At 35.3% G+C, this 13,856-nt stretch overlaps 2 protein-coding genes and 2 non-coding genes across 4 annotated transcripts; 2 read left to right on the forward strand and 2 right to left on the reverse strand.

Moving 5' to 3' along the window:
- The first annotated feature begins 147 nt into the window (after nucleotides 1–147).
- LOC132036672 (COP1-interacting protein 7) lies at nucleotides 148–5,393 on the forward strand. Its single transcript, XM_059427051.1, has 9 exons — nucleotides 148–434; nucleotides 537–713; nucleotides 1,043–1,152; nucleotides 1,378–1,433; nucleotides 1,529–1,581; nucleotides 1,664–1,816; nucleotides 2,053–2,300; nucleotides 2,496–4,030; nucleotides 4,116–5,393. Exons 1-9 carry the CDS (start codon nucleotides 376–378, stop codon nucleotides 4,971–4,973), a joined length of 3,249 nt encoding a protein of 1,082 aa, XP_059283034.1. The 5' UTR covers nucleotides 148–375; the 3' UTR covers nucleotides 4,974–5,393.
- A 123-nt stretch (nucleotides 5,394–5,516) lies between these two features.
- Nucleotides 5,517–5,644, forward strand: LOC132038773 (U6atac minor spliceosomal RNA). The gene has a single exon (XR_009410254.1). It is a non-coding gene; the product is annotated as a U6atac minor spliceosomal RNA (small nuclear RNA).
- A 776-nt stretch (nucleotides 5,645–6,420) lies between these two features.
- Nucleotides 6,421–6,493, reverse strand: TRNAE-CUC (transfer RNA glutamic acid (anticodon CUC)). The gene has a single exon. It is a non-coding gene; the product is annotated as a tRNA-Glu (tRNA).
- A 284-nt stretch (nucleotides 6,494–6,777) lies between these two features.
- On the reverse strand, nucleotides 6,778–9,533 carry LOC132036824 (uncharacterized). The gene is made up of 5 exons (XM_059427213.1): nucleotides 9,377–9,533; nucleotides 8,171–8,303; nucleotides 7,989–8,092; nucleotides 7,386–7,537; nucleotides 6,778–7,208 (listed from the first exon to the last, which is right to left on the reverse strand). Exons 1-5 carry the CDS (start codon nucleotides 9,451–9,453, stop codon nucleotides 6,841–6,843), a joined length of 834 nt encoding a protein of 277 aa, XP_059283196.1. The 5' UTR covers nucleotides 9,454–9,533; the 3' UTR covers nucleotides 6,778–6,840.
- Nucleotides 9,534–13,856: the final 4,323 nt, after the last annotated feature.

The raw sequence follows: 13,856 nt of genomic DNA on the forward strand, positions 1-13,856 counted from the left end.
GAACCCAACAACAACAACATATGTAGTGTAATTTGAAAAGTGGGGTCTAGAAAAAAGTAGGATGTATGTAGATATTTCTGATAGACCCTCAGCTAAAGAAAGTGAAATCAAAGCAATATTGAAAGAAAAATAACAGACATCAAAATACTGAAATTCTTGTTCTCTCTTTGTGGGTATTCGCTAAGAAGATTCATTGAAATATCTCTGTACTGAAACGATTATTATAACGGATTCCAGGACCCATCTGGATTATGCTCTGTTTCAGTCTATAAATTCCAAATTTCTTCAAGAAAGACTAGTTTTTTAGTGTTGAAAAGAGTGAAAATCTTGTTCTCTCTTTGTTGATATTTGCTACGAAGATTCATTGAAGTTATAATGGATTCAAGAACCCGTTTGGATTATGCTCTGTTTCAGCTTACTCCAACAAGAACCAGGTATATTTAATTTGTTTACTGACTCAATATTCAATTCTTTGTTAAAACTGTTTTTGAAATCTCACATTGACGTTGTTTCAATTTTGATGGAATGTTCACAAGATGTGATCTCGTAATCTTTGCTGGTAACAATTCGGAGAAATTAGCTACTGGATTGCTCGAACCATTTCTTATTCATCTCAAATCAGCTAAAGATCAGATTTCTAAAGGAGGATATTCAATTACTCTTCAACCTTCACCAATTAATGCTTCTTGGTTCACCAAAGCAACTTTACAAAGGTAAATTTACAGCTTCTTCTAAATTTTATTGGGCTTTATAATTACTTGGCCAACAAAAAATAGACGTTAATTATGTATAAAATATGTACACTAAGTGTATATTATAATTAGTTTATAAAGAATGTACTTTTGTTGGTGTTATTCTGGTAAGCGGCTATACAATGTAAACTTTTTTATTAGGCTTTCCTGTTTATTTTTCAATTTGTCAAATGATCATGGTTAAAATTGATGAAATCCGGTTCATAGTTTGTATTTTTGGTTGCTTTGTAAAAGAAAAGACGGATATTTGATGCTTAATGTGCTACTTTTTTTTTTTTTAACACTCTCAGGTTTGTGAGGTTTGTTAGTACACCTGAAATTCTCGAGCGATTTGTAACCATTGAAAGAGAAATCACGCAAATTGAGAGTGAACAAGAAAATGCAAGTATCAATGTTGAAGGTATATTTCACCAATATATTCGTATATCAGTCCTTGTTTCTGATGCATATCAGTTGATTCATTGCATTTGTTTTTTTTGTTTTTTTTTTTTTTTTAATCTCTATAACAATATACAGGATTTCCAGAATTTTGTAGTCTCTTCTTTTAGAGTGAGAATTGAGATGTATAAGAAACCCGTTGATGCAGCATTTTGAATTTTTTTTTTTCATTGATTCTTGAAATTAGGAGGAAATGCATCAGCTTTTGATGGAGATTCCAAATTCTCTGCTGGTTTTTCAAAGGTAGTATATCAATATCTAGAGTAAATAAAACTACGTTGCATTGCATGTTTACTGGACTTCCTTACTTATTAATAACTGACAATTTGGTGCTAAAGTCCAACGGCGGATCTGATGGTATTGGCTATGCTGCACAAGAAGAAAATCCCAAGTAAGCTCTTCTGTTTTTCATTACTTATATGATTTATATGGGGTTTTCACTTATATGACTGCATTCTTATTGTTATGGACAGGGTTCGTCTTCAACGCGTTCTAGAAAGCAGAAAAGCAGTTTTAATGAAAGAACAAGCAATGGCTTATGCTCGTGCTTTGGTATCTGGCTTTGATATGGACAACTTGGATGACCTCATATCTTTTTCCAATGCCTTTGGCGCTCTGCGTCTAAGGTACAGTCAAATATCTCTATAACAACATCGTTTGTCCTGATATCTTTTGGCTGCTATAGCGAAATGTTACTATAGAAAACATATAATATAACATAACATGAAAAGTTGTTCCACAGAAAAGATGGTTGTTTTAAACTTGTAGAGAAATGTTGTTGCCGAGGATGGTTGTTATAGGGAGGTCTGACTGTAGATGCACTATTGCAATACCTATTGAAAATATTCTTTCCTCTATACAGAGAAGCATGCATTAAATTTATGGAGCTGTGCAACAAAAAGAGAGATGACGGAATCTGGATGGACGAAGTGGCAGCCCTTCAAGCCTACTCTCCTTCTGAATTTTCGTATTTTGGGAGATCTGGGATCACGCTTGCTGCTGAACATACTGATGTTACTCAAGACATAATGATGAACAGAACACAGAATGTTCCTATTGATGCTTCGACGTCTGATACCATTAGTCATGGAAGTTTCGATACTAATCAAGGTACACATGATGATATTCTCCATACTTTTATCATCCTTTGTTTTCGCTTGAAATTTCGTATTAAGGAGCTTCTATGATGACATCTTTTAGTCATGTTTACCGTGAATAACATTTTAACATTGTTGATATTCATTTTGTGAACCTCTTAATAATGTGATGGCTAAAATCTGCTGCTTTTGTATGTGGAATATGCAGAAAATGGCTTACCACCACCCATCAAAATCCACTCTACAGATAGGAAATCACAACAAATATGGCCCAACAATGTACCACCTTACATGCAAAACAATCAAAATCCAGCATTTCAACAAATTCCACCATATCCAGGGTACATGTTTTCAGGCATGCAGGCTAATCCTACTTACTATCCTGGAATGCCATGGCCTCCAAATCCGGAAGATTCTAGTCGAGGTCCCGGTCCTGAATATAATTGGAAGAATAAACCACCTTCCAAGAACAAGAAGAAATATTCAAATGGGGATAGACATGAAAGCAACAATTCAAGTTCTAACAGTGATTCTGATGACTATGAGGAGGATAAGAAAATGCAGCAGGGGAAGAGTTCATCAAGAAAAGTTGTTATCCGCAACATAAACTACATTGCTTCAAATAGAAATGAACAAAGTGATCACAGCAGCACTGAGGATAGTTCTGGAGATGAGGAGGATGGATCCCTCAGAAAGCAGGTAGAAGAAGCAGTTGGATCATGGGAGAAGAGGCAGCATAACTCAACGTCTCGCAACAAGAAGATACGAGATGGAAGGAAGAGAAACAACAGTGGAAAGATATCGAATGGGGCTTCTAAGGAGGATGCTAAGGATGAAGTGACCAACATTGGTAAGAACTGGGATATCTTCCAGACCATTCTTATGCAAGATGCAGATTCAAGGTCCAACGACACGGGGTCAAAAAACGTCCAGAAAGAGAACTTGATGACAAAGAGCCTAGTTGAAGATGAAATCCCTCGACGAGTTATTAGCAGAGAGAGCACAGAAGAAGAGTTGTTATTTTCACATAGAACTCAGGAACCAAAAGGCTATCCTAAGTCTATCTTGTCTAATGGTGCCACTGAATCAGTAGTCCGTAAGAGCCAAAAGGAGGAGGATTTGTTAGTAGGCAATCTACTAAATAAATCAACATATCAAGGGGAAATCTCAGATCAAAGTATCTTTGTTGGAGATTATGCTTCAGCTTCTCATGATGATAAGAAAGGTGTTCTATTTGATGAATCCATTTTGGTTCAAGCCCATTCAGTTGATACCGCGTCTGATTATCACCAACAGACAGACATATTCATGGATTCAGACATCGTGGGAGCTGAACAAGTTAAGCACAACATGCCTAATCATGTAGAAGAGAAGCTTGATCCTTCTGATACATGTGAACCAAATGACCTTTTCATGGTTCTTGGAAGGGATTCAACTGCTGAGCAAGTTTCCGCCCCTTGGAAACCAGAACTGGATTATGAAAACGATGTATTCTTGTCTGAAAATCTAAAGAGTCAGACTGATGTTAGACCTAGTTCTGCTGATAAGAAGGTTCACCAAAATGGCGAAGCAACCAACAAAAGGACCGGTAAGGACCTTGGACGAAAGGAAGTTAGCAAAGAACCAAAATCTAAAGCTTCAGTTGGATCTCTTGCAAGGACCAAATCCGAGACCTCATCAAGAATCAAGAAATCTCCTTCTGCAAGCAGTAGAACCGCATTGCAGAAAAGCAAAGCTGAGAAGGTATGAACAATCTTGTGCTTTCCTGTTCTTTTCATCTATTATTGTTATTATTACTCCATTTAAATGTCTCTAATGTTACTGACAGGACGAGGAGAGTAGAAAGAAATTGGAACAATCATTATTGCAGCGTCAAAAGAGAATTGCAGAAAGAAGTGGTACTACTGGTTTAGCCAAACCAACTCCAAGGAAGAATACAAAAGAGTCAGCCATATCTACAAAAATTGAGAAGCCAAAACCTAAGGCTCCAACTGAGGCAACCAATAGATTACATAAACCAGTTTGTAAGAGTTCCACTGTAGAACGCCTTGCGTCTACAAGGACAGCTAAGGATCGATCCACTGAGTCAAAAACCACTCCAAGTAAGAAAGCAAGTCAAAAGGAAAATAAAGCGATTGCTCCATTAAAGAAATCAGCTGGAAATGAGAGTATGCAAGGTCCGCGTAAAGCCAAGCCTTCGGATACCAAAGTTCACGGAAAAGGTCATTCTGCATCTGGTCCTCAGAAGGGAAAAAATAGCAACGATGACTTAAAAAAATTAATGTCAAATGAACGCGGACCTGAACTAAGACCACAGATTTCTAATGAAACTGCTGATGCTAAGAACACGGAGGAGGTACATAACATATCATCGAGTGAGAAGAAGATAGATATACCTATGCTTTCTGCTGAACAATCAATAGATGACAAGAAGCAAGGTTCTAACAAGGCTGTAAAGTTTCTTGATGATGTTATTGGAGTATCCAGTGTGCATTTGGATAGAAACATAAATTTGGAGCCTCCAGTCTGTCAAGGGATCATCTCGAATGAAGTTTCCACGACTCTTACAAATGATGAATCGAACCTCGAGACAAATCAAGGAAGAAGGAAATGGACAACCGATGAAAGTTCTCTTAAAGTTACCAAAGGATTCAGAAAGCTTCTCTATTTTGGTCGAAAAAACTGAATCGTTCCTTGTGATCTAGTCATGGCATTTGTTGTATCAAATTCTTGAGTGGCAGTGTAGGCAAACAAGCATTATACGGAAGCTGCAAGTTTTTTTAAGGCATAATAAGGCAGCAGGTATATATTACTGCATTAATGGACATTGGTTTTCAGTTGGCAGGTAAAATTCTGTGTGATGAGTGTTATGGTTTTTATTTAATAAAATCTTGTATCCTAAGAGTATAACTCTCTTTTTATAATATTTCTCAAGCCCCTTCCTTTTTTGTTTTGTTTTTTTTTTTTTTTCTGCCTAAAGAAAATTAGAAAAAAAGAAAAGGATCCTTTAATTTTTGGAGTGAATCCTAAATTCATGTAATTCTCTTTTGCTGTATAACTTTTGTTGTTTGTATTCATTTTCTTCTTATGAAGTGTCTTTGTGATATTTTATTGCTTGAAAGAAACTTAAAAAGTTAGGAAGTGAAAAGGAAACCTCCGAGCTATCCCACATCGCCAGTTTAATGTGGTTATATTTCTTTATATACAATACATAAGTTGTTAATCGACTGTGTTCGTAGAAAGGAGAGATGGTTGGCATCTCCCCCGATAGGGACGGGAACGGCTTTCGGGCTTTACCTGTTATCAGACACATCTGGTTAAGGCTACCCGCTTCGGCGGATCTTACCCAATTTTTTTTATATTTTTTTTTTCTTCCCAATTTGCAATTTTTCACTCTTTGCTCCCCCTTAGAACTTCTCTATTTCCTTTTTATTATGTGTCGAAAGTTTAATATTGCAGTACCTCATATTATAGAAATAGAAGCAGTATTATTATGAAAGTACATATATAGAAACATCAATCACTGAAGAAACTTTAATATATGGATCCAACCAACTTCAAAAAAAAAAACAAACAAACAAACAAAAACAAAAAAGAGGTGATGACATTCTCTTCTTTATAGCTACAATCTACATCATTATTCTGATTTAAAGCATATATTGTTACTATATTGCATATACAAAACCTTTTATCGCAAAAATATATTTTCAAATGGGTAAGACATGCTTCCTTTTGTAACTAATCTTACACATATCATAAACTTTTTGGACTATATTTAGTTTCAAAAACAAAAAAGAGGTGATGACATTCTCTTCTTTATAGCTACAATCTACATTAAGCTTGTTTTAATATATATTGACTCCTAGCATATACAAAACCTTTTATCGCAAAAATATATTTTCAAATGGGTAAGACATGCTTCCTTTTGTAACTAATCTTACACATATCATAAACTTGGAACTGCATCTTTCAAATAAGATCAATGATGGTGTTGAAACTAAATATAGTCCAAAAAGTATAACAATAGAACGAAATGATTGCTTTGAAATAAAAGTACCACAAGAAATGTCATTTCGTGATATAACAATAATTTGAGTAATAATTTTTTTTCTTTTTAAAAAAGAAAAAGGTACTTCCGTTGCCGGGACTTGAACCCGGGTCTCTCGGGTGAGAGCCGAGTATCCTAACCAACTAGACTACAACGGAATTTGATCTCGATTAAGTATACGAATAATTCAACTTATCGAAAAACAGTTCTAAGTTCAAATCTTTGGCAAATAAGTGCCTCCTGAAAAGGTTACATTATCGCTTATTCATTCTTAATAGCTTACCCTGTGCAATATGCATGTAAACTAATTAAATACATGAGCTTAAGTTGTTTGAGTAAACTAACGATAATAACTATACATCAGTTTATAGTAATATGGCGAGATGAATCCTCACTTTTCATAGTTCTTATCATTTAATATTAAGCCTACTTTAAGTCAACATTTCTCAAGTAAAGGCTAAATGCACTTTCAACAATTTACATACAACTCACAATCAAAAAAATACTACCACCTCATCCATTTAGAAAAGGATCGATGATTTAAATTCTTATACATATACTCTCCTTTTAGATCTCTAAATTTGGCAACTAAATTATCATAGTCCGGAAGCTTCGGATGGACATGAGGTGATTGTGATACACGAGGCGATTGTTCTTCTACTTCAAAGCTGATTCCATTTTCCTCAATCACAGCTTTATTGCATCTGGTTCTCTTTGAGGTATAAATCTCACAATTTAAGCTTTCAACCCATGAGTCATCTTTAGGACTTTTATAGCTGCTGAAATTTTCATCCATGATTTGGAGCTTTTTGTGTTCTTTTAGCTTTGTGACATGTGTGAGATACTGCTTGGTCTCTGAGTTAACTGCGTTACCTATAAAAATGACAAAATTAGCCCATGAAAACACGATACGTTCAATCCATCCAAGTTTAATTGGCCGCCCATTTAGTAATTTAGCACATTTTCACACGTCTATTTATTAACTCACTTCATTTTGATCCGTCCAAATTGATTAGCCAAATATTTCCCATTTGACAACCCTTTACTTACCTGGAAGCAGTTCAACATTGAGTTGATCAAATGCTTGACCAAAATGTTGTTTAAATAGATTCCTGAGTGAATGTAGCTCTGGCAATTCGCCACATCTCGACGCTGCAAATATCATACTAGATAATGCCTCATTAACATCATCAGGCAACTTGCTACAGAAAACACGGAATGTAATAATTAGGAGTAGTACATTTATGAAAGTGATTAAAAGTGCACATTTTAATTAATTGATAGCCAGATATAGGAATAAAATCAAAATCTATCAATAATTAAAGGACTAAAAGTGCTATTAACACCCTTTGTAAAAACTCACGCATATTTTGCCGAAATGCAAAAAAAAAAAAGAATGAAAGGCGGGTCATGTTGGACAGGTTAGATGATGACCCACTATTTAATCCATCTCGATTCAACCCACTTCAATGCAAGCTAATTTTGGACGAGTTGGGGTCGTGACACGAGATTTGCCTACAAAGTTTTACCCAACTTGCCAATTTTCCACCTCAGGCGACACTTTACAAAATAAAAAGTTCAAATAACAGCTAGAAAACAATAATGAATGATTAGTTGTACATATGGAATTAGAACAACAATTGTTGCCTTTACCTATTCCTGCTAATATCACGGAGGTTTAGAGAGATACAGTTGCAAAAATTGTCAAGTTTATTGTATGCAGATAACCTGCACTCATCTCCATAAAGTTGATCAACCTGTAATAAGTTTTCTTTATTTCAGTGAAAGTAACAAATTATTAACAAATTAAATGTTAACGAGAGAGAATAATATACTCTGGAAAAAGCTAGATGATAGTGCCCATTCTGAAGAAGTTGAGCAATATCTTCACGTATTTGTTTTATAATTGCATTTCTCCTGTTCCTTTGTATCACTAAACGTGCCTTAAGCTGTTTGATTAGCTTCTTGCTGTGGAATGTACAAACTCGTAAGCAATGCTTGTCACTTAAAACATAATTACAAGTAATTATTCAGAATAAGTAGAACCAGAAATCTGCTAAATAAGATAAGTAACCCTTTACGACAAGTTAAATTGCATTGATAGTGTTAAAATTTTGTTAAACTTTGTGTTACTGGTTCTCGAATACCAACAAGTGGATTTAATGTGTGTAGTGTATGTGGCAAGTATAAATGAGATATGTAAGCACATTTCTGAAAATGCATAGAATTCTTCTTCTTTTTTTTTTTTTTTTTTGCATGAGTCAAAATTGAAAATAAATACTGAATAATCTAACAGGACTAGCTAGATCCAGATCTAGTGACAATCATATACCAGAGAAGACAAATAGATAACGTATAACTCTTTGTTTTCAGCTGACACAGTGCAAATGTCTTCCCTCAACCAACTCTATGAGATACCTATTACCCGAACACCCTCGACAAAAATTTACAGTGTATATATAGGGTAGATTTTTTGTGTTTATGTATATATATTAGCTTTTCAACACCCTGAATAAATGTAAAAGGTTAGGCGCAAGTAGTGGTGAGGTGTTCAAAATTGTCTCTAGTGTTATAGGTTCGATTCCCATCAACAACATTATCTTTTATATTTAGCTTTTGTTATTTTTTTTGGACCACCGGAGTTAAAATCTGGATCATGCATCGCTTATACCTCTATCAACACATGTATCGAATCATCTATCCGTGAGTTTGAACTAATGAGAAAAAGTTATCTAATGTTTTTTGCTTCCTTTGAAATTTAAACCAGAAACTTCATTATTTCAAACAATTTCAATATTCATTACCGAGTCCCACCCTTTGATCCTCTCCTTTAACACTTCTGTTACGTTTAAATTTATACTAATGATCTCTACATTTATCAAAATTATCTCAAAGAGGATACAATCAAAACTAGTTCGCAAGACTTTATTATGCCCAATGTAATTTTTTCTTATCCTCAATAATAACTTCGTGAAACAAAAAATTAATATTCAATCAAAATTATTACTCCACAAAGAAAGAAAAGAGAGAGAGATTAGTACCACTTGGAATGGTGTCTCCATCTTGAACCTTTAATAAATCCAGTAAATGAAGAGAGCAAATTCAACCCCATTTTCATGTTTTCTTGTTCCTTTGTGCTTTACTATCGACTTCATTATTATTATAGAGGAAAAATACAAAGGCATCCTTGAAAATCTTTTTGTACGATTTCGACCATTAAAACTAAAATTAGCTAAAAGCCAAGCCCATGACAACGCACTCGAAAAAGGAAAGTAGCATCAACTACAATAGATTTTGTATCTTTCTTTTCCATTTTCTGAAAATTCCTTCCAAACTGACACTGCCCTGGTGCAAAGTACCTAGCAAGATTCTTCTTTTTTTCACCAAGTAGATAAACTGAAAATCTTTGAAGACCACATTCAATCAAAGATCTAATTAACAAATCATCAATTAATTTGTTGTTTTATTGTATTACATTTACTTCAACTTACATTGACATACTTATGTTATGTGGTTAGAGGTAACAATTAATTGTGTCACTGTCTTTTTATATAAATTGGCAGATATTATATTTTTTGGGTAATTAAAATTGGCAGAATTAATTGTACTAGAAGTCCATCATCCTACCTCTACTTAATGGTTGAATTGCCCATGTAAAACTTTGCCTTGACTCCTTGAAGATGCAGGGTGGTGAAATGGCGGATTTAATTGAATTTGAGCGGGTGAAAATGAGTTGAGTTAATAAATAGACGGATCATAATCTGTCAAAACGTGACCGCATTTGGACTTTGGGTAAGTCAGGTTTGTATAGGTTAATTTTGTCACGTTTAGACATATATAAGTGGAAATATCAAAATTTGAACAATAATATCACGAGTCCGACTCTTAATACCGTGTTAACTAGGGTTACTCAAGTGGACCTCTTCCTGTTAATTATGTCGAAACAGACTCCGCGATTATTCTATTAATATAAGGAATACAGAATCTCAAAATATATTTTTCTGAAATTAGTCCATCTTCCCACTTTAAGCGGAGAGATATGCTGGTGATCATTTTGATCTGACAAGTTCTATTTATTTATGCCTCTCATTGTGTTATTTTTTGGAGTAATCTACAAAGATCTTTTTAGTAATATATATATTATGTACGTGTTTGTGCAAGGCTGGATTTTGAAGTCTTGTCACATGGAAAGTCAATATATAATTAAAATACTGTCTAGAAATTAGAACCAAAGCAATTACGAGACTTTTGACGAGTCCGCGACTTAAGTAGCACAAAAAATAAAAAGTTGTACCAAACTAGTGCAAAAAAAAAAAAAAATTCCATTAGTAGTATTCACGCACGAAATTCGTGCGTGAAAGGAGCTGAACTTTTTTTTTTTTTTTTGCGTTACCTTTCCAAACACGTTTTTTTCTATACTTTGGGCAAAGATTAGTCATATTTCAAAATTCTAAAATATCAATATTTTATATAAAACTTAATATCTTTTTTTGCGTACAATAATGTCGGCTCATTACATCAAGTCCACCTAAACGTTTGGATCGTCGTTTTAGGGGTTCTAAAGTGCCAGAAGCAAGTTTTGAAACTTGTAATATTTATAGGGTTTTGATTTAAGTGTTTTAATAATAATTCATCCAATACGAGAGGTTTATACTAATTAAAAAATAATTCATTCCATTTAATTACAATACTAATTCAAAGCAATTCAATAATAAATTACAATTACAATAACAATACAATCTTCAAGTTCTAGAGGCTCTATTACTTCGAGACGTGCTTGTACTACCACGGCCTTGTTGCCCACACGAACGCTTGTCATGGCTATATTGCTTACATATAGAGCACTTGCGAGAGTAAGTTCTTTCACTAACATCCATTTGATTGGGTCTACGACTCCGTGAGTTAATGCCCAATTTTCTAATGTAATCCTTGTTAGCAACCATCGAAAACGGCTCGTTTGGCCAATGCTTCATTACCAAGTGGGTGGAATTGGCGAATATGCTCTAAGGTAACTTTGGACCTTGTATTCCCCCGCCACATAATTTGTTACCGTTTTTCTCATTCTCTCGAAGCACTTGACAAAGCATGAGAACACGCAAGACGTGGTACGTTTGCCACTTACCACAAGTGCATATTCTTGTTGCCTCATAAACGGTATGCACGTTTCCACCCTTACCGTTATAATAACCCGTCCTAACTTCACACACATGTTGAATTGGTCATACGGTCATTTGGTGGCGCTCACATTTTTGTCTATAATGCTCCATAGTTTTGAAGGGCTTTTGGCATCCATGTCCCGCCGTCGGCTAATATCGCTCGTCCGCCTTGTCCTAACAACAAATCGCTCCACCACTTGCTTGAAAGTCATTCTCACTATCATGCGGTGACGGTAGTCCTCGAGCAGATTTCAAACAATCCATTGAAAGACTGCGAGCCGTTTGTTGTGAGCATGCCCCATCTTTTTCCTCCATCGCATTAAGCGTCCATTTTTCAACATCGAGCTTCATCAACCAAACGTATGCGGGTTCACTGTTGACGATCGCATCCATTTTTGCGACCCATTTTCGTTGTTGATGCCCATCGCAGCCCCCCACATCAATTTGTTTAGAGTGCCGTTGTGAAACGTTGATTGCAAATTCGCGCGCAGTGCCTTAAACAATATCGATGGTAAACAAAAGGAGGTCGCCACCCGTCAAATTATCCATATTGTGCAATATGCCTTTATGACGATCAGACAAAGACGATACGCGTATGGATTACGATCCTTAATAACATGAGTTTTCAAATGGGTCAAAAAGATCCCCATGTGTCGTTGCTCTCGTTAGCGGCGATTGCGAAAAGCAAAGAGGAAATATTGACCCATTGGCATCCATTCCTATTGCAATTAGGAGCTTGATGTCGTAGGCACCATATACATGCGTACTATCTATGGATATCACTGGTGCGTGAGCAAAACCATCAATGCGTGGTTTGAATGTCAAAATACGAAGTTGAAGATTTTACCTCTATAAGTCGCCACTCTACAACAAGTACCGGGATTAAAATGTTGTGTAGCCGCCATATACCTTGGCAACATCGAAAAGAAGTATGCCAATTTCAAAGACCATCTCAAAAGCGCGTCTACGCCCGAGAAATCCTTTTGTTGCTTATAGTTTTACTATATACGGCTTGAACGTTTCGAATACAATCTTTAATGGGGAACGCACAAATTTAAACAAACAACTTTTAGTAATAATCTTTCAATTGATATAAGACATATAATGTACTAGGTAGGATAAGTTACCTTGGCGTTTCGACAATGTCTTTAAGTAACACTTGAGCAATCATGTTTGTATCTAAATTATAATGATCTGCTCGATTTTCTTCCATATCACAAGTGTGTCTTTCGCTAAATTTTGTGATACCCACATACCATCGGCTTAACAATTCCCGAAGCAACCACTCACCCCTTTGATACCGTCGTCTACAAATTAGCCTCCATATCTTTGAGGTTGATCGATCAACCTTAAACTCTCTCATGTCCTTAAAACAATAAATTTTGATGACTTCGTTGCAAAGCTTTTTTGATGCGAACAACATTCCCTTTGCAAGGTAGCATCGATCTTTGTTGAGATCCTTAGGTTCAATCCAAGTTTTTAAGCGACTATCATAATCTTCTCTGTGAAGACAAATGCATCATCACGACCTCGCAGCTATCAAGATAAGGGATATTGTTAGAATGCCACCGAATTGGGCTTTCGAAGTTGGGTTTTCGACCATCGGTGGTGGTACGTCTTGGTGCATTGGTTGTTGTTGGTTTTGGCTTTGAGGAATATTGTTGGTCATACCAACTTGAACATCATCATCGTCTTCATCATCGGTTACCTCCGCATTATTAGGTATTTCATCGTCATCACTTGATGATGACTCATAATAATTAGGAAAATCTTCATTATTAAGTGCATTCATCCTCCTACATGAAAAGTAACATATTTTAAATACCAACATCATACATATATATAGATAATTTAATATCAAGGTGATGAACTTTCGTTGTTCATAAAGATCGTCATGGTGTGGAGAATGATCAACTCCACCAAACCGAGAGGATTGACCAACATCCATATTTGGTACCACTCGGTGAGTTTTGAGAATAGTTCTATAAAGATTTGAAAACCGGTTATTTACCAATTCATACAACAAACACATGCTACTACATATAATAATAATATAACGGTTTGCACTTTCTCACGAAATTTGTGCGTGAAAGGTTAAATATGTTTTTTCACTTTCACGCACAAATTACCCCGTGCGTGAAAGTTCAAAACTTACGCCCAAACCCCGAAATCGTGCGTGAAAGTGGAACAAACATATTTAACCCACGCATTTAATTTGTTCGTGAAAGTGAAAAAATATGCAAAAAATTTATGATAAATTTAAAGACTAAATATGCAAAAAATATATATTATTTACGAGAAATTTTACAACACTAATGTATATACACTATCGAGGACGGGTCCCACATGTAGTATGCCCGAGACT

The sequence above is a fragment of the Lycium ferocissimum genome, chromosome 11 (assembly GCF_029784015.1).
Source record: "Lycium ferocissimum isolate CSIRO_LF1 chromosome 11, AGI_CSIRO_Lferr_CH_V1, whole genome shotgun sequence".
Classification (NCBI taxonomy): Eukaryota; Viridiplantae; Streptophyta; class Magnoliopsida; order Solanales; family Solanaceae; genus Lycium; species Lycium ferocissimum.

Excerpts from the sequence above, each read along its gene's own strand:
- LOC132036672 (XM_059427051.1), top strand. The coding sequence starts at position 376 with ATGGATTCAAGAACCCGTTTGGATTATGCTCTGTTTCAGCTTACTCCA. Across the intron at positions 435-536 it reads CTTACTCCAACAAGAACCAG|ATGTGATCTCGTAATCTTTG; the intron begins GTATATTTAATT and ends AATGTTCACAAG. Across the intron at positions 714-1,042 it reads ACCAAAGCAACTTTACAAAG|GTTTGTGAGGTTTGTTAGTA; the intron begins GTAAATTTACAG and ends TAACACTCTCAG.
- LOC132036824 (XM_059427213.1), bottom strand. The coding sequence starts at position 9,453 with ATGAAAATGGGGTTGAATTTGCTCTCTTCATTTACTGGATTTATTAAA. Across the intron at positions 8,304-9,376 it reads TGGAGACACCATTCCAAGTG|CAAGAAGCTAATCAAACAGC; the intron begins GTACTAATCTCT and ends TACATTCCACAG. Across the intron at positions 7,209-7,385 it reads CAATGTTGAACTGCTTCCAG|GTAACGCAGTTAACTCAGAG; the intron begins GTAAGTAAAGGG and ends TCATTTTTATAG.